At 30.6% G+C, this 26,706-nt stretch overlaps 3 protein-coding genes across 4 annotated transcripts; 1 reads left to right on the top strand and 2 right to left on the bottom strand.

The window, feature by feature from the left end:
- Positions 1 to 3,594: 3,594 nt before the first annotated feature.
- LOC114187095 (cysteine-rich receptor-like protein kinase 3) lies at positions 3,595 to 9,788 on the bottom strand. The gene is made up of 8 exons (XM_028075226.2): positions 9,338 to 9,788; positions 6,106 to 6,497; positions 5,698 to 5,820; positions 5,430 to 5,557; positions 5,061 to 5,274; positions 4,728 to 4,959; positions 4,472 to 4,622; positions 3,595 to 4,231 (listed from the first exon to the last, which is right to left on the bottom strand). Exons 1-8 carry the CDS (start codon positions 9,769 to 9,771, stop codon positions 3,914 to 3,916), a joined length of 1,992 nt encoding a protein of 663 aa, XP_027931027.2. The 5' UTR covers positions 9,772 to 9,788; the 3' UTR covers positions 3,595 to 3,913.
- Positions 9,789 to 17,490: 7,702 nt separating this feature from the next.
- PQL3 (PsbQ-like 3) lies at positions 17,491 to 19,290 on the bottom strand. 2 transcript variants are annotated; one of them, XM_028075858.2, is made up of 3 exons: positions 19,137 to 19,290; positions 18,373 to 18,852; positions 17,491 to 17,837 (listed from the first exon to the last, which is right to left on the bottom strand). In XM_028075858.2, the coding sequence occupies exons 2-3, from the start codon at positions 18,832 to 18,834 to the stop codon at positions 17,742 to 17,744; spliced, it is 558 nt and encodes a 185-aa protein (XP_027931659.1). In that variant the 5' UTR covers positions 18,835 to 18,852; positions 19,137 to 19,290; the 3' UTR covers positions 17,491 to 17,741. The 2 variants fall into 2 exon arrangements, with proteins under 2 accessions (XP_027931659.1, XP_027931660.1); XM_028075859.2 differs by having other exon boundaries at positions 19,142 to 19,283.
- A 310-nt stretch (positions 19,291 to 19,600) lies between these two features.
- On the top strand, positions 19,601 to 26,464 carry LOC114188087 (auxin response factor 8-like). Its single transcript, XM_085674302.1, has 14 exons — positions 19,601 to 20,231; positions 20,452 to 20,564; positions 20,712 to 20,810; positions 20,912 to 20,968; positions 21,059 to 21,214; positions 21,291 to 21,375; positions 22,161 to 22,251; positions 22,346 to 22,510; positions 22,595 to 22,717; positions 23,188 to 23,263; positions 24,011 to 24,158; positions 24,532 to 25,538; positions 25,623 to 25,813; positions 25,920 to 26,464. The coding sequence occupies exons 1-14, from the start codon at positions 20,189 to 20,191 to the stop codon at positions 26,095 to 26,097; spliced, it is 2,532 nt and encodes an 843-aa protein (XP_085530428.1). The 5' UTR covers positions 19,601 to 20,188; the 3' UTR covers positions 26,098 to 26,464.
- Positions 26,465 to 26,706: the final 242 nt, after the last annotated feature.

Genomic DNA, 26,706 nt, shown 5'->3' with positions numbered 1-26,706 from the left:
TAACGAAAAATTTATTTTATTTTTTTCTTATTTTCCCATTCTATAAATATTCGTAGAAATGTTTTCCAATATTATCGTAATCTTTTTCTTCAAGTTTGCCGAGTTAAGACAAAAATGACTATAACTTAAAAAAAGAACGTGTGTTTTGCTTCTTGCACCCCCGTAATATTTTTTGCACCCTTCTTCCAAATTTTTAAAAGTGATGCATATGTTTTTTACTCATTAAATTTAAATAGGAAATTGAAATTTATCTTTGTCCCAAATTTTGATACATTTTATTTTTATACTTTAAAATTGAATAGATATAGTTATTTTAACTAGCAAAAACACAGGTGCTGTCGTGTCTGTGTATTCACTTTTTTTTATGTAACTATATAAATAATATTAATAATTATCAATGACAATTTATGATGGGTATACTACTTAGATTGGTTAACAAATAAAGCAGGAAATTACTAATTCGTAAGATTGTATATCAACTGATATTTAATACATTTGATCAAGATTTGGGGTTAATGAGTTATATGTGATGAGTCAATGGTAGTTGTCTATAAATATACAAACTGTTTTAGTAGGTGTTTATAAATATACATTCGTTAAAAAATTGAAATATATATTTACTACATACATGATGTAGAAAAAAAATTAGTAAATGAAAGTATCGTACATTTACATCCTTAACCATTTTTTAAATTGGGAGGCCAAATAAAGATTGATGTCTAGGACCCGTATACAGCTGCTACTTGAGATGCAGTTGGAAGATTATACTATGGTTGATTCATAGGGCGCTCTTTAATGAGTAAAGAACATATCTGAATATTTGGTTATTGGACAAGTTGTCAAAATACATGCACTCAGCGATGTAATATTTGTTGCAATTTATGAAGTAGAGGATTTTCCAACATTCTATTTTGTAATTTACATTCAGTGTCATAAATGTACAACTACAAAATTGCTAAGTTATAAAAAGAAGATTGAATTGTAATGATAAAATAAAATGATGTTGTGTATAAATGTTGTAAAGTTATAAAATGATTAAAAATTAAAAACATTGTTGTGTAATTAAAAATAAAAAATATTAATTTTGGAAACTTATAAAATCAATAAAAATTAAAAATAGTTATAATGAAAAATATTTATGAAAAAATTTCATGTAAACTTATAAATTAATAAAAATTTAAAAATATTTCGAATGAAAAATATTTATCTTATAAACTGTGAAACTTATAATGAAAAATATCTTTATAGTAAAGTTATTAAATAATTTAAAGTTAAAAACAGTTGTAGTGAAAAATATTTATGTTGTAAACTTATAAATTAATAAAAAATTAAAAATACTAATAATGAAAAATATTTACACTGTAAACTTTAAAAATTAAAAAAATTAAAAAACTTATAATAAAAATTATTTATGTAATAAACTTAAAAAATTATTAAAAAAATAGAAATAGTTATCAAGTAAACTTATAAAATGATTAAAAATAACCTAAAAAAAATTGGAGAACCAAAATAAATCACACATCATAATTAGAAAATAAAAAGATGAATTAAGCCAAAAATTATTAATATTAATCTTGTAAACTTATAAAGTGATTAAAAAATAAAACTACTTATAATGAAAATTATTTATGTTGTAAACTTAAAAAATAATGTAAAATTTAAAAAACTTATACTAAAGAATATTTATGTTGTAAACTTGTAAAATTATTAAAATTTTGAAATACTTATAAGGTAAACCAATAAAATGATTAAAAATTAAAATCATTGACTATAATTAAAAATTATAAATATTAATCTTGTAAATTTATAAAGTGATTAAAACTTAAAAATTTATAATGAAAAATATTTATGTTGTAAACTTAAAAAAGAATGAAAAAATTTAAAAACATATAATGAAAAATATTTATATCGTAAAGTTATAAAATTTATGACGTAAAATTCATAAGTAAAAATTATTTAAAATAAAAAATATTTATCTCGTTGGTTGTGAAGTTATTAAATAATAAAAAGTTAAAAACAGTTATAATGCAAAACAGTTACAAATACCGATAAGGAAAAGTATTTCTGTTGTAAAGTTATAAAATAATTTAAAATAAAAATAAATTTATAATAAGATTTGGTGCACCTGTTGGATTTCTCTTCCAGATTAAATGTTTGAACCGGTGGAAAGGCTTGAAACCATTAAAAGAACACTGTGCGAAGTATGCAAATTGTACATCAATCACTATGCAAATTGCACATTGGCAAGATAATTTCACGAAACGAACAGATGAAATGATGTGGTTGTAAGAAAAATAAACCATAAAATAACGGTTACATATGAAATAATTTTAAAAATAATAAATAATTTATTATATTAAAAAGGATAAAATAGAAATTAAAAAAATGATAAAAAAAAGAAACCTCTTTATTATTATTATAGATTATTATTATAGATACCGATTGTGTTAGTATCGTAATCATTAATTAGTTTTATCGTGCCCTAATAATAATAATAATAATAATAGATAAACAATATGCTGACAAAGTAATGACAATGAATGATTTTGAAATAATATATATAAAATTAAAATTAATTTATAAAGGATTGAGTAAGGCTAGAAAAAAGAAAGTCTAATCTATTTAAAATATAAGTTAAATCTTACTCATACTTATTTATTATTAAGTGGTGTGTTCGGTTTAATACCTTTAAACAATGTTTATTGCAATTGTTGTGGCCATCATAGTCATGACATTGTCATGGAACAATTATTTTGAAATTTTTTAATTTTAGTATAATTATACATTAATTAATTAAGAAACACGAATAAATTTTATTATACCAAATTCGTTTAAGAGATTGCACTGTTTTTTTATTATTCATATCGGGAGACCCTGACTAACGCAATATTCTTGCACCATTTAATAATTTCTACTTTGCTTCCCATGACTGTGGTTTACATTAGTTTGATATTTAAATATTAGTTGTTAATTTATATGATATAAGCGTTGGAATAATACTGTCAAATCTTTATATATGTGACGTTTTATAAAATAATGGTATACTTAAGTTGTTATAGTCACGGTATTGGCCAATAATTTTAAAAATAAAATAATATATTTAAAATCAAGTTGAGTTTTAATGTTTAATTTCTATAAATAATTAGTAGAGTTCATTGTCCAAGTATTATCTTTGCATCATATGTTATTCATCAGTTTTTTTCATGTGAGATGCTGCTTGTTTTATAATCTTAATGATGTATAGTACCAAACCCTAACTAAAAAAAATCGTATTTAGAGGGATTTTTTTGCATGTTACACAATTCAAGTATAAATTCTTAGACCACAAGAATTTGAAATTGAATGATAGATAATCAATTATATAATTAAGAAAAGTAAGACATTTGAATTGTGTGTCAGACAGAAGACTATGTAGTGATTGAGAGGAATGAGTCTGAGATATCGTGGAGGAGTAATAATGATGCTAACAAGGATAATGTGCTTAGAAATTTTTGCTTATGTGAATGGTTTTCTTAGCTTATGTAAAGCTACCCACCTCATAATGGCACACTCACTACAGAACCAAACACTTTGAAATGTACTTTAACCTATCAATGATATCTAATATGAATTTGAATTTTTCAAACACTTGTGGAAGTTTTTGTATACACTGTGAAAATTCTGTCCAGAAAAATACCCAAACTTTCTTACAAGAAAATGCAAAATTAATGGGAGCAAATGACCCTCTTTTCCTAGCCAGTCCAAATCTTCACTAATGTGCTTCACTTCTACAAAGTGGCCAATTCATCAACTTCACATCAATCACTATTTGTAGCACTAAATGAGCAACAATAGTACAAGAATTATGGAAGAAAAATCCCCTTCTTTTCAAATATTATTTCCTTCAGTAACTCAAAACGTTTAATCCCTTAATTCATCGAGCTGAGGGCATAGAAATTGAAGCAGTAGCATTAGATGTGGAGGAACCAGTTGAGGTAGAGGTGTCAGCTGCCCTAGTCCTCAAGTTAGATTCAACAAATACAGGCATAGAAGGCCTAGTTTGCCCTAATGAATTCTTGCTTTTCAGTGAGGCCACTACTTCAGACATTGTTGGCCTTGCACCAGCTGATGCTTGAATGCAAAGCAAAGCAATCTCTATCACTTTCTTCACTTCTTCTGCCTCATACTCTGCAGGATCCAATTTCTTGTCAACCAACTCCAAATGCATGTTTTCCTCATACAGCTTCCATGCCTGTTAAAACAACACCGATTAATCAAAATTCATGTTAACACAACTTTTAAGGTAATATGGTAAAAGAATAAACTTATGTCAGAAGTCTCATGTCACGTCGATTAGAGATAATGTCAATTTACGGTATATAAGTATTTGTAAAACTCATCTTTCACTTTGAGATTGAATTAGACTTAAAGTTTACTTTTTAACATGATATCAGATGCATTGGTTAGAACAACCTCATGTGAAATTGCTTACCCTTTGAAGGAGGAATTCACCATTAGCATCTGCCCTCAGTTCACTATTCTTTTGGCCACTTACGATTTCTAGAAGTACAACACCAAAGCTGTAGGCATCAGCCTTCTCTGATAACTGACCATGGATTGCATACTCTGGTGCTGTGTATCCTCTGACATGTATATAATTTTTATAGCATGAGTAATGGAAGAATGTTTATTCTCACACATACCGTGAAATGGAAACATCAAAGAAACAAACATTTGGTCGGTCTTACAATGTTCCTGCAAATCTTGTGCTGAGATGAGATTGGTCCTCTGGTAGAAGTCTTGCCAACCCAAAATCAGCGATTCTTGGTTGCATTTCATCATCCAAGAGGATATTGCTAGTTTTTATATCCCTATGTATGATGCAAACGTGGAAATCCTCATGCAGATAAGCCAAACCCTTTGCTGTGCCTAAAATTATGTCATATCTTTGTTTCCAACTGAGGGGATCATTTCCTTCACCTGTTTTGAAAATTTTAGCAAACAGATTGAGTAAAGAGGGGAATATGTAGAAAACAGAGATTCACAAAACGATTCAATTAGGAGATTGGTGTGAGTTTTACCGAATAAGAATCTATCCAAGCTTTTATTTGCCATGTATTCATAAACAAGGATTCTTTCTTGGCCTTTGCTGCAACATCCAAGGAGTCGAACTAGATTCCTGTGATGAACATTGCTTATAAGCTTCACTTCACTTTCAAATTGATCATCGACCTTCCCGGATGGTCCTAAAATTAATTTCTTCACTGCAACTATCTTCCCATTTTTCAAAGTGCCCTGTTCCATGAATTGGTGATTTTAGCAACAGTTCTAAAAACTGATTTATCTCTGCCTCCAGAGAGGATAAACTTTGTCTCTTCTTAGTATTACCTTTCTCAGAATGAATCATGCTTGTTTTAAAACATGTGAATCAATAAAAATATATAAATTACCTTGTATACATCTCCAAAACCTCCTTCTCCTAATTTATTTTCATCACTGAAATTTTTTGTTGCAGCCTTCAAATCCTTATACCTGAAGGAAACTGGACCTTTCAAGTCTGTTGCTCCCAATATGTTACCTGACAAAGAAACGAAATTTGGAATATCTCAGTGAATAAATGGATCCAATTATTCATCATAGAAACAAAGAAATTATACACTCCACGTTAACCAAACTTATAAGAAATCATCAATTCAAAGATTGTCCAAATTGTCTTACCTCTTCGAACCTTCTTGGGTTTCTTGTACCATCTAAGCAATGCAACTAGTGCAAGGAGGATTACAATAAGAGCTACACCTCCAACAACCCCACCAATAATAGCCCCCTTTTTGCTTGAACTCCCTGCAAGATAAGAAGACAGTTAAAAAGGTGATACACTTCTTGATAGGTATTTCGATGACTCCAGAGACACAACACTAATAAAACAGGAGTCCAATTCACATATAGATTGAAATCACTTCTGATCCAAAACCTTAAAGACGGTATGAGTTTATAAGTTTATGAATCTTTATCTTTATATCATCAACTTTCTCATACGTCAACTCACACTTGATTTCCAAACACCAGTATCATTCATTAAACCTTGTATATCAAAATCAATGTAAAGAAATTATCCTTTAACTCTACCTTGTTGCAAGAAGGGTGTGATATCAATGGTCTGGTTATCAGAAAAAAAGGCTGTTTCTGAATATCTCATAAAACAGCCAGCATCAAAGGCTCTTCCCTCTGTATTAGGTAAACAAACATGAATGTTGTTGTATCCAACTGAGAGGCAATCCAGACAACCACTCTCTGAGACAGTTTCAGCACATTGTGCAATGGCATAGATTGCAGCACCAGCCACTTGTGTCTTGGTAGCTGCAAAGAAACCTGTGATTTTGGGAGTTGCAATTTGCAGATCCTTCAACACTTGCTGTGCAGTTGTGTTAAAATCAGTGGCTCCAACTGCTGTCTGATTTCCACAAATCATACTGTTCCCAGGCAAAGTTGTCTGGTCTAAGAAGCCAGCACTCTCATACCTTAACAAAACAGTTAAAATATGAAACATCAAAGTTAGTTATGACTCAATCTAACTCATTTTCTTGTCACCATTCTCAATCACTAGTATTTTCTGTTGACGTAATCATAGTTTTCTGTTGGGTTATATATTCTTTCATATGTTTTGGTTATATATGAGTTATCGTGGTTCTATATAGTTATATGACATTAGTCTTACACATATAAGACATTTGACACCATTTTTACCTCAAAATCTTAAGGTAACGGTGTTATAAATCTTTAATCTTATATGTATTTAACTTTATCTATTCTATTTAATGTGAAATTTTTGACTCATACTTGGACTATTCCAAACACTTTCTCGCATTTGGATTATTCCAAACGTTTTCTTAGACAATAAAAAAAAGAAAATTGGAACACTGTTTACACATTCAATGGTAGTACAAAACATGATTTCTTAATAGATTTCTTAAAAGCCTCATCGAGAAAAAGGAATTTCGTAAAAAATCATAATAGATGTTTGTGTTTAAAAACTTAATTGAGATGGAGCACTTTTCAGAATTAGAGAGGGAGTTGGTTTGGTGCCATTAAACATAAAATTAGAGGAAATAAGTGTAATTTCGTCTTAATAAATCACATCGGCAAAAACTTAACTACAATGTTATTAAAAAATAAAAATTAAAGTTTTAAAATACAAAATTAAAGAATTTCTATAAACATAAGATTAATTAAACTTTTATATTTTTAAAGAATTATGTTTAAAAATAAAAAGTAAAATATCATTTTCTTAAAAATATGATTTTTTTTATACTTTATCAGAAAAATTAGAATTTTGCGATAGTATATGTTTATAATATATTTTCAACATAGAACAATTAAATTAAAGATTTTTTTTCTTGTAAAAAATATTTTAGTGTTTATATTCTACAACCTTATTTTTAAAATTTTCGTAATTTTGATATTTAATGTTTAGTTAATAAATTATCTAAAACTTAAAGTGAGTTTAATTTTATTAGAAATATAAGAAAAACAAATATATATTTTTTAAATTGAAGAAAATATAAACGTTAATTAGTATAATTTTAGGAAATAGACAAGTGAAATTTCTTCTAGTAAATAAGAATAGAATCTCATATTTTCAACGTTATGTTATCTATGTTGCACTAGTTTAACAAGTGCACATCACCCTATATTGGTCAACTCATAGGCCAATAGCATTTTAACCAATGAATATACTGTATTCTATTTTATTGTATCGTATTATTTTTATGATTTAGTTTTGAAAAATAGTCATGCTTTAATGAAATTAACCAAAGATCATGCTAGGTCAACTCAATGATCTTGTGACCACTAATTAAACAATAGTAGTATTAAACCCCTAATTAATGGTTCAGATTAGAAGTAATATGCTGGAACAATATAGAAACAACAAATTATGTATTTAGGACAAGTATATAATGCCAAAACATTTAGTTCATTGACTACACTTGATTTATATAAATTATTGATTATATTTTAAAAGAAATTATAAGAGATATAGAAGTGCAAGTTTGACTTTAGAGGTGTCGATTTCATTATATAAATCTTATTCTTAATGTTTTTATCTCCATTTTGTGAAGTATATGCATCATATTATGCTTTATTGAAAATTGTTATTAATATTTCACGAGATTAGAAATGAGAAAAATAATAAGAAAATCTATGTTTGTTTTTCTGTTTACGTGTATATATTAGATGATTAAAGGTAAAAGAAAATAACATGAAAAACAAAAACATGTATACATACAACTGGTTTATGGTAGAGAGAGAAATGGATAAATAAGGGATATATAAGATAAAATAATGACGAAGGAAAGAAAGAAAAATAATATTATATCAATAAATAATATATAATTCGAATAAGATTAACCATTTTCTTGTTGTCAACTTATGCAAGCTAGGGACATAATGGGAATATGGTACTACTGTTAAATCATGTCATCACTCATTATTAATTATTAATAATGTTAAAAAGTCAACTAGCATTTATATTTTATATTTATTTACCCATTGGGAAAACTGTAACTAACACTCTCACATTTTTTTTCTTTCAAGAATAGTTAAATCATATTTATTAAAGTTTTTTATTTTATTAATTAAATTTTGGGAATACATTTTCTAACAAATTTGTTTGAACGCAAATCTCTATTAATGGACAAAATTAACAAAAATGCATTTTTGTATTAGTTGCTTTTATATTAATAAATTTCTCTATCGATTTTACAGTTTTGAATAAATTGCAATTAATAATAAAATGTGTTAAAATAAGCATATAAGAAAAAAGTATTATTGACACTTTAATTACATCCCAAACTATATACAATTATTTGGTAGATATTTTATTTACATTTGGGTGTGAACTCTAATTAAATTCAGACCACATAAACCTTTTTATCTCTTCATCTAGAATGCTGAACCACGACTCATGACTAAACCAATAAAAAATTCTTCACTACTTTAATTAAGGTCTTGTCAAATTATTTTTAAACTTTAGTCTCTTTACATTATTAACACAGTAGAATTAAATCTCCATGCCCCACCTGAATTCACAATTTGATAATTAATGCATGCAAGTTCATACATAACAACATGGATTCAATACCCAAAAAGTCCAACCATTGGAATTCCATCATAGACACGACAACTATGAAATCATTATATTTTCCAAAGAAATATCTATAGAATTTCTTCCACAGTATAATAATAATAAAAAAAAATGTTTTAATACATATATATAGATATAATAAAACAATATTTTTATAGAATAATAAGACTGCGATGAAGAAAGAAATAGTGATGCATATAGGTGGTGAAGGTGTACCTGAGGAAGCAACCGTCATAGATGACACGGGCACCGTTGGCCCCGGCGGAGCAGTTGCGGATTTGGGCGGCGGCGGCGGCGAAGCAGGCGGCGCAGTCGGTGGTAGAGAGGTAGTTTCTACATTGGAACATGGCATAGACAGGGTCTTGTCCTCTAGCTTCTTGAGCCGTGGCAAAGTGCTTGCTTTGGTTGGTAACTTGAACTCTGAGATCATCCAAAGTTGCGTTCAGATTTTGGTTGAAAGTGGACAAATCCGTGGCGTTGTATTGGCTACAACCCTTGTTCAGCAGAAGAATTTGAGGGTCTCCTATGGCACCCTCAAGGCTCCATAATAAGATGAACACAGTTAAGGGTAGGAGAGTACTGAGATGCACTTGCACCACCATGTTCGTCACCGAGGAAAACCAACACCACGACATGAACCCAGATATCATTATCCTTTTATGTATGAATTCAGAATGAAAAGGGTCCATTTCAAGAATAAAAAAGAAAAAGTTCTACGTGTTGATGTTGTTGGTGGGGACAAGACAGCATACACATCGTTGTCAGCGATTGCTGTTTTTTGGTACAGATTAATCGTTTTCTGAATGCCGTTTGCGAGGTTCCGTCTTCAAATACCCAATTAAACATAGTGCTCCCTCCAATGATGTTAAGAAATTCAGAAAATTTATGATATATATATATAATACTGAAAAAACCCATTTGACTTATAATATATGTCTCCGATTTAAGACGATCATAATCTATAAACAATATTTTTAACGATTAAAAATGTTTTTATCTCTTAAATTTCAGTAAATTTTAGAATTAGTCTATTTCAAAACTTTGAACCAATTTAGTTTTTTATCTTTCAAAATACATAAATTTAATCTTTTTAATCAAATTTTGTTAAGTTTAAGTGATGTTTTTCTATGCATTTCAGATTTATATTTGAGTTATTTATATTATTTGACATTTTTTCTTTAATATTAAGTCAAATATTATTATAAAACGTGATTAAAATATTAAATAAATTTAACAAAATTTGATTAAAAGATTAAATCCATGTATTTTAAAATATGAAAAACTAAATTAGTTTAAAATTTTAAAATAAACTAATTTTAAAATTGATCGAAAGTTAAATGAAAAAAACATATTTAACCTTCTTTTTAAATTATTGAGAAATGTTTAGGTTTTGGTTGTTTTATAAAATCAAACTTTATATATGATCAGACTTCGATTGTCTGAAACCGATTCGATCATTTAAAAGATGTCGTTTATTTATAATATTTTATTTAGTTTTGGTTTTGTGTAAAACTTAGTTTATGGGGTTCAATTTTTGTCTAAGGTTAATCAACTAGTTAAAAAAATATTGTTATTTCAATAAAAAATAATTATTAGTGCGACTTAAGTTTTAAAGATACATTTTCTATTTTTTTTATTTTTAAAAATTTGTTTGTGACTTTTTAAAGCATGTTAAAATAAGATGTTAAGTTGTTACAGAAGTTTTCTCCACGTGAGATTTGATAAGATTTAAAAATCCGTTTAGATGTACCCAAATTGATTAGGTGCCTGATCTACAGGACAAAGAATTCCTTTCAGACTTCGAAATATGATTGATTGTTAATTTTAAAGGTAAATAAATATCTGCACACGGCGGCGGGTGTTAATATATGGACTGCCCAGCTGAATCGTCACCTATGACGGTTCTCTTCTTTTTCTTTTACGTATGATTGGATAAAACAATTTAAAAATTTATTTATTTATTTGAAATAATTTTAGGGAAAATAATATGTTTGGATAATAAATTTTAAATTTTAAATTTTAAAAAATATTGTAAATAATTAAAATAGTATAATTTGAATTTTTTACAAAAAGAAGGAAAGAAACTGAATTTTCCTAAATTATGAAATTTTTAATTGGTTAGGACAAAAAAAATCCATAAATTCAAAAACTGAAGTCAAGTTGAGTAAAAGGTCGAGACGAATCGGTTCGGGTTGAAGATTGAACTAAGTCATATCAGGTCGAAGGTTAAGCCAAATGTCGAACCTGTCCAGTCCGGGCCAAAGGTTAAGTTGGGTCAGCCTGGCACGAAGGTTGAGTCAAGTCTATTCGGATTGAAGGTCGAGCAAGTTGATGCTGGTCGGTTTGGGCTGAAGGTTGAGACGAGTTGACCTTGGTCGAAGGTTGAGCTAGATTGGTTTGAACCGAATGTCAATTTGAAAAAGTCAAGTCAATTCAACCCGTGCAAAATGTGTTGGGTCGGTCTAGATTAAAGGTCGAGCTGGGTCAGCCCATGCCAAAGATCGAACATAGTTGGCATGTGTCGAAGGTCGAACCTAGTTAGTATGTGTCAAAGCTTGAACCTAGTTAGTATGTGTCGAAGGTCGAGCTTGATCAGTCTGGTTAATGGTCGAGCCTAGTCAACCTGAGTTGAAGGTCGAGTCGGGTTGAATTTTAGGCAGGGTCAAGCAAGATGAAGGTTAAGTTGAGTTGGCTCAGGCTGAAAGTCGAGATTGGATGGCCTATGTCGAAGGTTAAGCATGGTTGGACAAGGGTGAAGGTCGATCCTTGTTAGCACAGTTTGAAGGTAGAGCCCGGTCAGCCAATACTGAAGGTTGAGTCGAGTTGATCCGAATTGAAGTTTAAGTCGAGTCAGCTCGGATCAAAGGTCGAGTCGAGTTGGTTCGGGTTGGCTCACGTCATAAGTGGAGCCGGGTTGACCCAAACTAAAGGTTGAGTAATGTCAGCGTATACTGAAAGTCAGGTTAAGTCGACCCAAGGATAGCTGAGTTGACTCGTGAGTTGAACCTAGTCGACCCAAGATAAATATTCACAAATTAATTCGAAGTGAAAGTCAAGACAAATCGTCCTAAATTAAATATCGAAATAACTCAATTTGAACTCTAAAATAGATGGAGTTTAACTTAAAATAAATATTAAAATTATTTTATCCAAAAAAATTGAAATCAAAATATTTCAATTATTTTATTCAAACAAAAACAAATTGAAATCAAAATATTTCAATTATTTTATTTAAATAAAGTATATATAAAAATTAAAAACTTAATTGTAAATAATTTAAATATTAAATATTTTAATTTTTTTTAAATGTTGAAATTTCTCATTAAATATAAGGTTGGAGTATAGAGATACTGTTATCGGTGACAAAAAGACATATTATTTAATGTTATTTGCTCATGTGTATGACTAAAAGATAAATCTGTTTACACCATCTTTCTATACAGATAAATTATAGTAATTTTGCATAAATATTAATTTGAATATATTATTTTAATTTTGTAAAATTATTAACTAAGATTCAGCATTATATACACAAAAGATAATTAAATTATTGGAAAAGAAAAATTATAATTTTGTTAGTGAATAGGTATAAGTTCAATGAATACATCTTAATATATAACTTAAAAAAATTATTTATAATAATAATAATAATAATCTAATGTCAGATTAAATCTTAATTTTAATGTTTTAATTCTCAAGTCTATTAATTGATTGACTCAATATTTAATTTTCAAGGTTAATTGATTGATTTAGTGTTTATTTTGGATTATGTTAATTGATTAATTTAATGTCTACTTTGGATTATGTTAATTGATTAAACTTTCAAAAAAAAAAAGTTTGAATTATGTAACTTGAAAATTTAAAATAAAACAGCAACAACTGAATTTTTCTTTTCAAAAAATGAACCTCTATAACAATAACAGTGACGTAATAGGCGGTTAGGTAGTTTCAAGCAGCAACAGTAAGTCGATCTAAAGCACCAGAAACGGAGGAAGGAGCAGCGACAATAATGTAAGAACAAAAAATGATGAAGAAGAGAAAAAATAACATAAAATTATGAATGTAGAGAAGTACATTTTGGTCTCTTAACCACTATGTAGGTGCACATTAAAACTAGGGAAGTGTAGAAAGAAATAGCCTTTTATTCTGTAATTCCAGTTAAAAAAAAAAAAACAATGTCAACCCAACTAAAGTGTGTGAATATTTTTTTTAAGAAAACAACGTAATTACTTTTTGTACCTCTGTAAGTTACTTTATGCACCTTTCATTATATCTTCTTCGAATTGTTATCTGAAATTGGTATTAAAAATAATAATTATCATAATTATAGTAATAATTTTAATTGTGAAAGTAGTATTTCTGTTGGTGAAAATATTTCTTTCTTTAATTATTAATAGGTTACATATAAATTAATAAATTGGTTTCTGAATGTGGTATTGAATTCAATGTCCTAATTATCAGAAAAGTTATTCAACATCCATACCAATCATGTAATATTAAAAATAATTATATATTAATATATATTCCATTACTTGACCCATAAATATTAGATATACGGTTTCATAAATCTGATTAAAAAATATTATCCTGACAACATCTTCTAATTAAATTTAAAATTTTAATAAAAATAATTTGCCACGAGATTTTGTTAATAGTTTATAAACGACCCATGCCTTATATAATTTATACAAGTTATTTATATTATTTCTTTCTTAGAAATGTTAATTATTAAATTCAATTCATGTTTGGCCACTCCCTTTCAGACATGGACGGTTGGTAACAGCCTTCAAACTTCAAGTCAAAAATTGCATTCCCCTCACAAAATATAATGACATAATTATTATTTAAATTTACAAAGTGTGTTAAAACAATATAATTTGTCTTAAAATTAAATTTAAAAAAAAAAAACTGTTCCCACTCCCTAATTTAACTTGATCAAAATTATTAATATTATTTATGTAAGTATAATATAATACAATTACTATTCAAATTATGTTATTATTTTGTTAATTATTTTTTTAAAATATTAAAATTTTCAAATATTAAATAACAAGTCAATTTTTATATAAATTATTATAATTTTTTTTTAAATTACAAACTTAAGAAAAAAATGTTAAAATCTTGAACTAATGAACCTAATTTAATCTAAATCAATTATTAGTGATTTTGATCTAATGAAAAGAAAATAGTTAAAAACTGGCCTAATCTGATTCAAGAATTTTCAATTGGGTTTGGTTATAAGTTCACTACAATTTTTTTTTTTTCTTTTTATGCGTGTTGAAGATGAATGAAACAATCAAGAAAATTACTAATCATAGTTTGAAACTTTCTACAATCTTCCACATCACTAATCATAGTTTAATTTCATTATAATTTCTTTTTTTCATGACGTTACGCAATTAGTGCCTTTCCTTTTTCATTTCCTTTTTGTCCTCAAAATATAAAAAAGTATAATAGAAGATTCATTAAACATGCCTTTAACTCTTATTAACTATGATTAACTGAAAACCCCACAACACAAACATCACCACTAATTTAGAAGATGTGAATTAAGTTGGATGTTTCCTTGTTAGTGAGAAAAAAAAAAACCTAGTAGTGTTTGTCTCCTATCAACGAAACCTTTATCAGAGTGAAAAGATTAGAAAAGTACAAAACTCAATTATTCATGTTAATGTCACACAAACAACATAAAACCAAATAGTTAGAATGCAAAGATCACACTAATTTCTAAGCCAACAAAATCAGCGTATTCATGTCTCACACAGTCACGACAACTTTCTTCCCCGCCATGCTTGGTCTTACAATTTTCACACTTCAAAGGATTCTCAAAGTTCACTGTTTCAGTGCACACTTGGAAGGGATTTTCAACAACTTTAATGCTTTTATATTCTTTTTATTAAAAAATTCTCATAAACATTGCACTATTATATATATGCTTAAAAATGACAGTTGGAAGGGTTTGGTTTGAGTGACCCACAAACAAGACAAAGATCCTACATTTGACTTCTTTTCACCACACTCTCCCTCTTTGTTTTCTTAGGTGAGAAATAAAAGATTACACTACTACAAAATAATCTAATGTTTCTTTTATAGGTTTGTTTATTTCAATTCTTATTTAAATGAAAGGTTAGTTGTTTTGTGCTAGTTTTTTTTTTTTTTAAATATTCAATGAATCTCAAATAGTTTTTAAGTTTATGTTATAAATTGATGATAACACTATTCAAACCTTAATAATATAATTATCAATGATACATGATGTTATAAATATTTAAGGTAATTGTCATGTATTATTTACACTACAATGTGAATATCATGTGTCATTTAAATTATTAAATTATTACATTATCCTTGTTCGAAATATGTTAACATCAATAAAAAAAAAAGAAACCACATTAATTTTTATCAGTAACAATAAAACTACATTAAAATAAAAGAAATGTGTGATTTAGTTAAATAATTCTGACAAAAATTGAGATGAAAATACTATTAAATTTAGAAAAAATAGTTTTTTTTTTTAAAGTGAATCTTAAGATCATTAATTGTACACAACCAATTTATAAAATAAAGTTATCTTTACTTATATATAAATATAATATATTTAATAAAGAAATGTATATTATTTGAAGTATTTGAACTAGTATATGTTAAAATTAAAAAATGTTGCTTTTTTATTTTAAATTATTAAGTAAGTTAATTTACTTTTAAGTAAGGTACATGATTAAATTAGAGCTAAAAAAATCACACTTTACAATATGTGCACATCATTCATTAACCATGCCAAAGAAAAAGTTAAATAATAATAATATACTCATGCTAAAAATAAAAAATATCCACTTACTTTTGTTGGATATCTCACACTATGTCAACAACTTTTTCTTTAAAAGTTTTTATTAACATTTTGTCATAATGGTGGACTTGTGGTGTTTACATTATAAGATAGTGTAATAATGTTCAACTATTTTTCCAATTGCAATCACTAATGTTCTACCCACCATAAAATCTTATAATCTTATAGAACTATATTTTGTAAATGGTGGAATTCATGGTGTAACTATTATTAATGTTAAACTCTTAATACCATTATTGTCATTGACTTTGTCCAAATTCAAGTTAGTTGATATTTTAAGGCTTGCAAGACAAAATAATACAAATATAGTATCTTTTTATTCTCTTCACACTATATATTCATCATTTATAATCTTTAGTTTTTTATGTGGAATGATTTAGTACATATTTGGCCATACAATCTATTTTTAGGAATGATTATATTTTTCTTAAAAATAAAAAATAATACTTATCAAAATAAGTCAGTTGAAAATCACATTAATACATTATTCATATAGTTCAATATTGTATTGAAATTTTTTTTTAGTCAATATTCAAATATGTTTACATGTGCATGGAATGGAATATATAACTTGTCATGCCTTTATTAGTAAATGAAGAAAGAGCATTATAAGAAGAAGATTTAACATCAATGAACTTTAAAAAAAATCAAAAATATTATATTTATTCAAATTTTAAATAGAGTTCTAATTTTTTTATTCATATATCTATTATTATTTGCCAATTTTTTTTATATAATAGATACTTTCAATTTATACTTAAATTTCTAACATTGTACATTAATTATTACATTAAAATTAAAATTACTATGTATTAAAAAAGATCTACATATTTTAGTATATATCTTTTGAAACATGTTAAGTATTGATTATGATACATGAACATTAATTATATTGACTAAAACACTCATTACTCTGCATCTATTTTCTTATTATATTATTTTAATGAGGTAAATTTAATATTTTATATTCATAAAACTTGGAAACTGAACAAGGTTTATTGCCAAAATAAGAAAGAATCATATTGTATGTCCGAGAAGTCATGTTTTTTTATTATTTCTAGAATATGCCTTCTCCGATGCAAAAGTAGTTTGGTGTGAACTCCATAAAAATATGATATAACATAACTGCTATTAACAGATTTATTTTATGATAATTGTGTTTGACTTATTTACATTATATGAACATTTATTCACAACACTAATAACCTATTTAAAACAAGACAAAGCTCTAAAATTAACCCTTGAGATAAAAGAAGTTCAATATTAACAAAAGATAAATAAACAATTTAATACATAATAAATTTGTAATAAAAAATATTTGTTTATATTTATTTGAGCATCTCAGATTTTTTAGGCTTAACAATTTTTCAAATAGTCTTTTTTATCTAGATAAAGTTTAATAGAAAATGCAAAGTTTTAGCTCAAATTCACGAGAAGTCAACCAATATAGACATTTAGTAAACAGAACCCATTTTAATCAAGAGTTTATACAAAAATAATTTAACCTTATCATGGTTGGAACTTCAACATTTAAAAAATCTATCTTATAGATTGTTCTGTATCAAAATTGAACATTTTAGTGTCAAATATAATCAAACATTCAACAATTACTCTTCATGATCAAACTCATGATCTATAATTGTATATAACAGGGTCCTTTGAGTGCATATTCTTCTTCATTACTCCACTTCTTGCAGCAAGCAATGTTGGCAACTGTTGGCATAAACTTATCAAGAGCAATTCAATCTTCCATTTTGAAAAGGTTTGGGAACACTATAATCTGGATATAATGTCATTGACAGCCACAACAATGTTCTCATAACACTGCCACACTTGTGGTCCATCTCTACCCCTTGCTGCATAATCTAACTGCAATGTTTTCACCATACATGAATGTTGTCAATTGATCACATTTACACACAAAAAAAGAACAATAAATTTAGTAAAGAAGTTATCTGACAGAGTTTCAACTCAAAATCAGAAAGTAAACTTGAATATCAAGTTTCAATTTACCAGATATAAGCTATTATGCTGGTTGTATAGTACAGTGCACACTACTTTCCCTGATTAATGAGCAAAAAGAAATTGATGATAAATCATCACTCAATATTTAAGTAAAAGTTATTGAATTTTTGACTAATCTGCAAAATGAAGAACTTCACTTCTCTTGCCTTCATCTTCCCTTTTTCCTGTGATTTGTCAATACTTTATACTTCCTTTTAATAGCATAATAATTTGTTCTAATCTTAACCATATATGAGTGTTGAATGGAGTCAAATCAAAGTACTCTACAAGCTATGATTCAAGAAAAAAAGAGAAACTAGACAATGAACACATATTTCTGAATCATTTATGGTTATGAAATTGAAAATGCACCTGAAGAGGGGCATGTTGTAACACTTACTCTAGTTACATTGTTGAAGAGAGTGAAATAAAGCTTCCTTAGTTCTGGCCTCTCAATTCCAGGCTTGCTCTGGATTATGATATATATGTCTTTCTTCAAAACTGCTGAGCACTGTCTCAGATACCTTTGTGCTTCTGTCCATGATTCTGACTCTAACAATTCTTTAACTTGTAACAAATCTTGTGCATGATTTCTCACACCAAGCAGTGCCTCTTCAGCTGTCATGTCAGGGGCTACAAATCTAATATCAAATGCATTTGCATCTTGTGTTCTAAAAATGTCTTCTCCACCCAAAATCAAGGGAGTTATGATTGCCAAAAATCCCACCCTTCTTCTACTGAATTTCAATGATAATTCCTTCTGCTGTAAATGCCGGAAAGAGTGTTTGAGTTTGACATAGCATGTGAATGTTGGAAACAAGTGCGACAAGTTTGGTTGCAAAATCAATGATCTTAACTCCATTGGAAAGGGAACTACCTCCTGAAAACATCCAAGTATTTATTACTTCACATGAATTGTTTTATTCCTTCCTAATTTATCTTCAGAAAGGCAACGTTGTATGATTTAGTACCATGTCTTTTTAATGATGAAAACAACATGTAACGAAGTAGGGTTGAATGAAGAAATAAAATTGACCCATAACAAATTGAATGCAAAGTTTGTTGATTTCATGAAGGAAGTTTGGAATGATGAACAGAAAATGGGAGAAAACAAAAATGGAAGTGATGAAATAGTAGAAAGTAGAAGCAGGTAAAGAGCCTTACCTTACCTTATCTAGATGAAAGATGAAGCGAAATTTGTATGGACGACCAATTTGCTTTTGCTTTGGGTGATGATAATCTCTTTGCTTTTAACTTTTTCTTCTACTTATTACCCTTCACATCCATTTGCGGAGCACGCGCTTGCACAGATATTTTAAAAATAAAAAACCAATATTTAATAAATAGTAAAAAATAACAATTATTTTATGGTACTAATATTTTTCTCTATATACTCCGTACTTCTGACAGTGACCGGTGAAGGATGGTGGCACATGCCTGCTGTCACATCACTCCAAACAATGGTTCAGATTTTTCACGTACGGAGGATCCAACGGCTGAGATGGTTTCATCCGCCCATAACACTCTAACATGAATTTTCTCTCTCCTACGCTTTCTCTCTCTACTGCAGCATGTCCAGCTTGGTCGGGACCCCCTTATATATGGCAAAGACTCTTCTTTTATTTTTCTCTCTCTGTCACTTTCTCTCTCCTCTCTCATCACACTCTCTCTATCTCTGCATTGGTTCAAAGCCAAAAAATCCTGACTTGGGTCTCCATCGAAAGTGATAGGCCACAAAAGAGAGCCTTTAGTTTCAACATCACACTTCATTCTCAGCTTTCATGGCGATCTCGGGGAACGTGCCACCGTTGCTGCAGGTTCACTCCAATTGGGTTTGCTTTCTGCTTTGAAATTTCCTAAAAAAGGAGCAAAATAAAAATTTTAAGAAAGGAAACTTTGTTGTTGTTGGAGTCTGCAGGGCTGGTTTTGCGTTCTGGAGTTCTAGAGTGGTTGTGAATTTGTTGGGATGTTGTGGTCTTTGGATTTGGGCTTTGTTTGATTGTTTTAAGATTGTTGGGTTTTATGTGCGCACGCTATGGAGTAGTGAGTGCATTGGCATCATGGTGGAGGAGGAGGGTGTTGTTGGGGAATGCTTGCTTATGCAATGGCTTGAAGCAAATTGAGGGTAGTGACTTTGAGCTAGGGTTTCATGTGTGATTGGTATACTAGTGTCTTTGTGTAAAAGAAAAAAATAAAAGAAGGTAAAGCTTGATGATATGAAGCTTTCAACATCAGGTTTGGGGCAGCAGGGACTTGAAGGTATCCATTCTATTCCAATTCTCTCTTTTTACCTTTTTATTATTTGTTAAATTGAGCTAACATTCTGTGCTCTTAGTGTGGCTTCTTGTCATACTTGTATATAAATGTAAGGTGTCCCTTTCATACCCCTTTTGTGTTGCTTGAACATGCTTGTGAGTTTTTTGTTTTCCTTTTCCCTTTTTGATAATTTGATTGATGTGTGAGTAATGATGGTTTGTAGGGGAGAAGAAGTGTCTGAATTCTGAGCTATGGCATGCATGCGCGGGGCCCCTGGTGTCCCTACCAACTGCAGGGACTCGTGTGGTTTACTTCCCTCAGGGTCATAGTGAGCAGGTTTTTGTTTCTTTTTTTTTGACTCTAGATTGCGTCAATTTGCATAATAAAGAAGAAATATAGTGTTTCATGTAAACTTGAATCGAAACCAATTCTAATGATTCTATAAATAGAAATTGAGATGGATATGTCAAATGTTGATTCCAGGTTGCTGCCACAACTAACAGAGAAATTGATGGACACATTCCCAATTACCCTAGCTTGCCACCCCAGTTAATTTGTCAACTGCACAATGTTACAATGCATGTGGGTATACTATGTTTTCCTTTTAGTTATGTATGTGATTGAGCTATGGCTGCCTACTGTTAAGAGTAAACTCAGTGAAGTGTACATGTGTTAATTTTCAGGCAGATGTTGAAACGGATGAAGTGTATGCTCAAATGACATTGCAGCCTTTGACTCCGGTATCCTGTTGTTCTTTGATGAGTTCAGTGTATGAGTTATGAACCTCTATGATTCTGCAACTGAGCTTTCTTTTTTAACTTTGGATGTAGCAAGAGCAGAAAGATACATTTCTTCCTATGGAATTGGGAATTCCCAGTAAGCAGCCATCAAATTATTTTTGCAAGACATTAACAGCCAGTGATACCAGTACACATGGAGGATTCTCTGTTCCTCGCCGTGCTGCTGAGAAAGTTTTCCCTCCACTGGTAAGGTTCATATTTTACATGTGTTTGGCTCTGGTTCGGTATTGATGCATTTATCTCATATATGTGCACCATACAGGATTTCTCACAGCAGCCACCAGCACAGGAACTGATTGCCAAGGATCTGCATGATGTTGAATGGAAATTTCGGCATATTTTTCGAGGTAGGATTCTAGTTCTTTATTGATTCAAGTGTATGATCTAGTTAGGGACTCTCTCATTAGACTTTGGGGCAAGGCACTTTAGTAGTCAGCACTCTCTTGAAGATCTTAATGATTTTTAATCTGAAAAGTCCTTATACTCTTTTTCAGTGTATTTTAAATAAGTTTTTGTATGTTGTAAACTGTAATGTGGTCCCTGATCTTGATTTTGTCAGGTCCCTACAAGCACTTAATTAGAAGTGTTTGAAATTACAATGACTCCTTTATAATTATAGAACTATAAGGGGGACCTATTCAAAACATTGTAAGAGTACAGGGAAGTACTAAAGATTAATGTAGCCTATCATAATGGCATAAGAGATGGGAAGCCAACTGTGTGTACTCGTGTTAGATATGTTTTGCTTACTACTTGCTAGATTTGTTTCTTCTGTATATTTCACAAATTTAACTGATGTGCATGCAAACCATCAACTGTATCAACACAACTTTATGACCATATCTCAATCCTCTACTTAGTATTTTAGTAATTGCTAGTTGTTCCATGCAAGAGAAAAATAGGCCAGTAAATGTAATGATCATTTTCGTTCAAACGATTCATTTTTTCATTTCCTTGATTTATTTTTTTCATGAATTTGCCTGTCTACCTTTTGGTTTGAGTTAAGCATTCTACTTTAACAGTAGCATTAAACTTTGTTGTTAAAATTGGAGATGCGAACTAGTGTCATTATTAAATTTACTACTTACACATGATCACAAGCTTACAATATGTTGCATTCATATTATTGCAGGACAGCCGAAACGGCACCTCCTTACTACAGGCTGGAGTATATTTGTTAGTGCCAAGAGACTCGTGGCTGGAGATTCTGTGCTTTTCATATGGTACTTTAACCTCTTTAAGCGATATTTTGTTGCCCCCTATAAAACTGGACATTGATTCTTTTTTTTTTCTTTTCCTATGTATTTTTACATTTAGGAATGAGAAGAATCAGCTTCTTTTGGGAATACGACGTGCCAATAGACCACAAACTGTAATGCCATCATCGGTTCTATCCAGTGACAGCATGCACATTGGACTTCTTGCCGCTGCTGCCCATGCTGCAGCGACCAATAGCTGTTTTACCGTGTTTTATAATCCGAGGTTCTGAATGTTGTTTAAGTTTGTACTCATGAAATTCTTTCTCAAGTAATTATAATGGTTTTTTAATAGTTACATCATTGGCAGGGCTAGTCCATCTGAGTTCGTCATACCACTTTCAAAATATATCAAAGCTGTGTACCATACACGTATTTCTGTTGGTATGCGTTTCAGGATGCTATTCGAGACTGAAGAATCAAGTGTCCGCAGGTACATATCAGTAGTTTCTATTTTTCTTTAAACAACCATAGTATTTTTGCTGTTGAAAATCTAGAGACATTTCTTGTGACTCTTAGACTAGTTAGTTGTATTTTCAGAGATAGACATACTTATGATACAGAATCTTTGCCTTTTAAATAAATGAAAATAGTAAAGCTTGCCTTTGCCTATAATGAGGTTGATATGTTGCATGTATATGATGGATGGATACAAGTTATAAAAGCTGTGTAGGAATTGATATGGTGAGCAATATCATATAGGTCTACTGCATAGTTGGCTAGCCCTTACTTAGAATGTGAGAGATAAAACTTTAGCAGCTGCAATCTGAAGAAATGATAATCCAAAATCCTGGGGTTTAATTTGAAGACAGTGGAGACCAGTGGAAAAATATTATCCTCTGGTAATGCTATGGTATACATTTGCTTCATTTACTTATCAATGTGTCATCTTTGTTTTTTAAGGTACATGGGTACAATAACTGGCATAAGTGATTTGGATTCTGTTCGGTGGCCGAATTCTCATTGGCGCTCTGTCAAGGTAAGGAAGAAAACGTAGCTCTCTAGTCAAAAGACTATTTAGCAATAATTACTGATTCACAATTATACTCCTTTGATAAATACATTGCATAAGGATGCAGTCATTTTAGATATCTGACCAGATTTAATTATAATATCTAACCCTGTTTCATATAATATAACTTGATATTTTATTCTTATCAAACCATAAGTTTTATGTAATACCGCCTCCATCGTTTTTGCAGCATTAGTTTCCCTTCATCTATCACCTCAAATAACCCTTCGTTGAATCAGAGCTTATGAAGTTTTGAATATTGAATTTAATATCTGTGTGGTTCCTCCTACTGTATCCCCCATTAAATGAAAGAAAAAAGAAGTATACTATCAATCATAGGCTTCTGTATGACTTTAACAAATGAATGTTCAATTAAGAAAGGGGTCAGTTGAAAGCTATGAACAACTTAATTTGTTTTTGAAAAGCCATTGTAGTATTGTCTTGCTTGATCACAGGGAAGGGAATTATAGACTCAAATCTAGTCTATTTCTCATTTTCTCTTATCATGTGTTTTTGCTCTGATTCCTTTTATTACTACTACTACTACTACTACTACTACTTCTACATAAATAAGGGAATGTTATGCATAAATGGTGATTTGTGATTGTACGAAAGATCAGTCTATGGCAATAGCATTTTAAAAGTATCAGTACTTGATTTCATTAGATGTTTTAAAATAATTGCTGTTGCTTGATCTTTGTTCTGCTGTGCTAGGTTGGTTGGGATGAATCAACAGCTGGGGAGAGACAACCACGAGTGTCTCTGTGGGAAATTGAGCCATTGACAACATTCCCTATGTATCCATCATTATTTCCCCTTAGACTGAAACGTCCATGGCATCCTGGCTCCTCATCTCTGCATGGTATTTTTATTCTCTCAATGCTTTATTTTTTTAAGATTTTGTTCTAACTACTACCCACTAGATTGTTAGTGAGATACGACTTGTTTTTTTAATGAAAGGAGATTTTATCGCCAAAAGGAGGGATGACAAGATTCATGAATAAGTATCCTCCCAAAACAGTGAAAAAATCCTTTTTTTGGACTTTGATGGGGCATGGATTGGCGTTAGACATTATGTAACTAGAAAATCTCAAATTTTACAAAAAAATGAAATTATTCCTAGTATCGTAAATATGGTGTTGTGGTCTCATTCATCCCTTATCTTACCTAGCAAATGACACGGTTGTTTTGAGCATCTACTTTTTGTGTCCTTTCTTTACTAAATCTTGTTACAGATGGTAGAGATGAAGCAAGTAATGGACTGATGTGGCTGAGGGGTGGACCTGTTGAACAAGGTCTCAATTCGCTAAATTTTCAAGGAGCTGGTATGTTGCCCTGGATGCAGCAGAGAATGGATCCCACTTTACTAGGAAGTGATCAGAATCAACAGTACCAAGCCATGTTGGCTGCTGGGTTGCAGAATCTAGGTAGTGGATATCTCATGAAGCAACAAATGATGAATTTTCAACAGCCTTTCCACTATCTTCAGCAATCAGGAAACAGCAATTCTCCTTTGCAACTTCAGCCGCAGCAATCAGTTCAACAATCTGTGTCTTCTAACATGCTGCAGCCACAACAAGCCCATGTACTGACAGAAAACCTCTCTCAGCACCTACTTCAGAAGCCACACAACAATCAAGAAGTCCAAGCACAACAGCAGCAGCATTCTTATCAAGAATCGCTCTTGATTCCAAGTGATCAGCTCCATCAGAGACAACACTCCGGCGTTCCTTCACCGTCGTATTCTAAACCAGATTTCTTGGATCCGAGCATGAAGTTCCCTGCTTCTGTTTCCCCCGGACAAAACATGCTTAGTTCACTTTGTCCTGAAGGAAGTGGAAATCTCTTGAATTTATCAAGGAGTGGTCCTTCCTTGCTGAGTGAACAGTTACCTCAACAGCAATGGACTCAAAAGTATGCACCTGTGCAGGTCAATGCTTATGGAAGCACTGTGTCGCAGACACAATATTCTGGAAAAGATTCTGCAATGGTGCTACCACATCTTAACTCAGATGCCCAAAATTCAACTCTATTTGGTGTCAATATCGATTCATCTGGCCTTCTTCTTCCCACCACAGTCCCTGGTTACAGCACCTCATCTGCGGATACTAATTCATCAACAATGCCACTAGGGGAGTCTGGTTTCCAGGGTTCTCTATTTGGTTGCATGCAAGATTCGTCAGAGTTGTTGCAAAGTGCAGGGCATGTTGACCCACAAAACCAAACTCAAACCTTTGTGAAGGTATGAATTTCAAGTACCCTTTGGCCTTTTCAAGTATGATTTTCTTATACTAAAACAAAGTTGTTTAATTTTATCATTCAACAGGTATACAAATCAGGGTCAGTTGGGCGCTCACTTGACATATCCCGGTTCAGCAGCTATCATGAACTGCGTGAGGAATTGGCTCAGATGTTTGGAATTGAGGGAAAGTTGGAAGACCCTCCTAGATCAGGCTGGCAGCTTGTGTTCGTCGACAGGGAGAACGATGTTCTTCTCCTTGGCGACGATCCGTGGGAGTAAGTACCAGATTCAATTGTTCTACTTTTTACTCAATGAGCTAGCATTGTGATTGACATGTTTCATCCCTTATTTCTTCAATGGTCTGTGTTTTACATCTTGCAGATCATTCGTGAATAATGTTTGGTATATCAAAATACTTTCACCTGAAGACATTCAGAAAATGGGGGAACAAGCAGTGGAATCCCTTGCTCTAGGTTCAGGACAGAGGCTCAATGGCACTGGTGCTGAGTCTCAGGACATTGTTTCTGGACCACCATCAATTGGCTCACTTGAATACTGAGATAATTGAAACATGTATTCCTCTAGGCTCCATGGTCTAGAGAATTTCTGTGCATGTTTTATTGCTTTGGTTCTTGTGTAGGATCAGTTCCCCCATTTCACCACCTTTTATTGTTTCTATCAGCATTGAAGAAAATATATATATTTATGATGAAAAAACTTAGGACATGCTTGTGTGCCAATTTGAACATGGGGCACTGCAAGCTAGAGTTAGTGTTGCTGCTATTTTAGCATAATATTTGATTAAACTTTTGCATGAACTAATGTACTCTAGATAGGAAACTAGAGAAAGCTGTTTATGCTTGAACTGTCTCTGTATTCTACAATGGCATTTGTATGAGTAGTATTTTACTATGTTGTCGTCAAAATCATCACCTACCTTGTACCATTGAGATGTCTCTGAAATGTTACTATGTTGTTGCAACATAATGTTTTTGCAGGGTTTAGTTTCTTACAAATATTTGAACCTTTTAATCTTTTTTTTCTTCTAAATAGTTACTCTCTACGCAATACTTACTGGCTATATTTTATCGATGGATTTGTGATAAAATGTAAAAACTAAATGTTTTTCTGTATTCGGGTTTGGATTATGGCCGATCGCAATTTCTGG

This window comes from Vigna unguiculata, chromosome 6 (assembly GCF_037176805.1).
Source record: "Vigna unguiculata cultivar grain cowpea cultivar isolate G323 ecotype 2 chromosome 6, ASM3717680v1, whole genome shotgun sequence".
Lineage (NCBI taxonomy): Eukaryota > Viridiplantae > Streptophyta > Magnoliopsida > Fabales > Fabaceae > Vigna > Vigna unguiculata.
The sequence above is the reverse complement of the archived record's forward strand: the minus strand, read 5'-3'. Positions and strand labels throughout refer to the sequence as shown.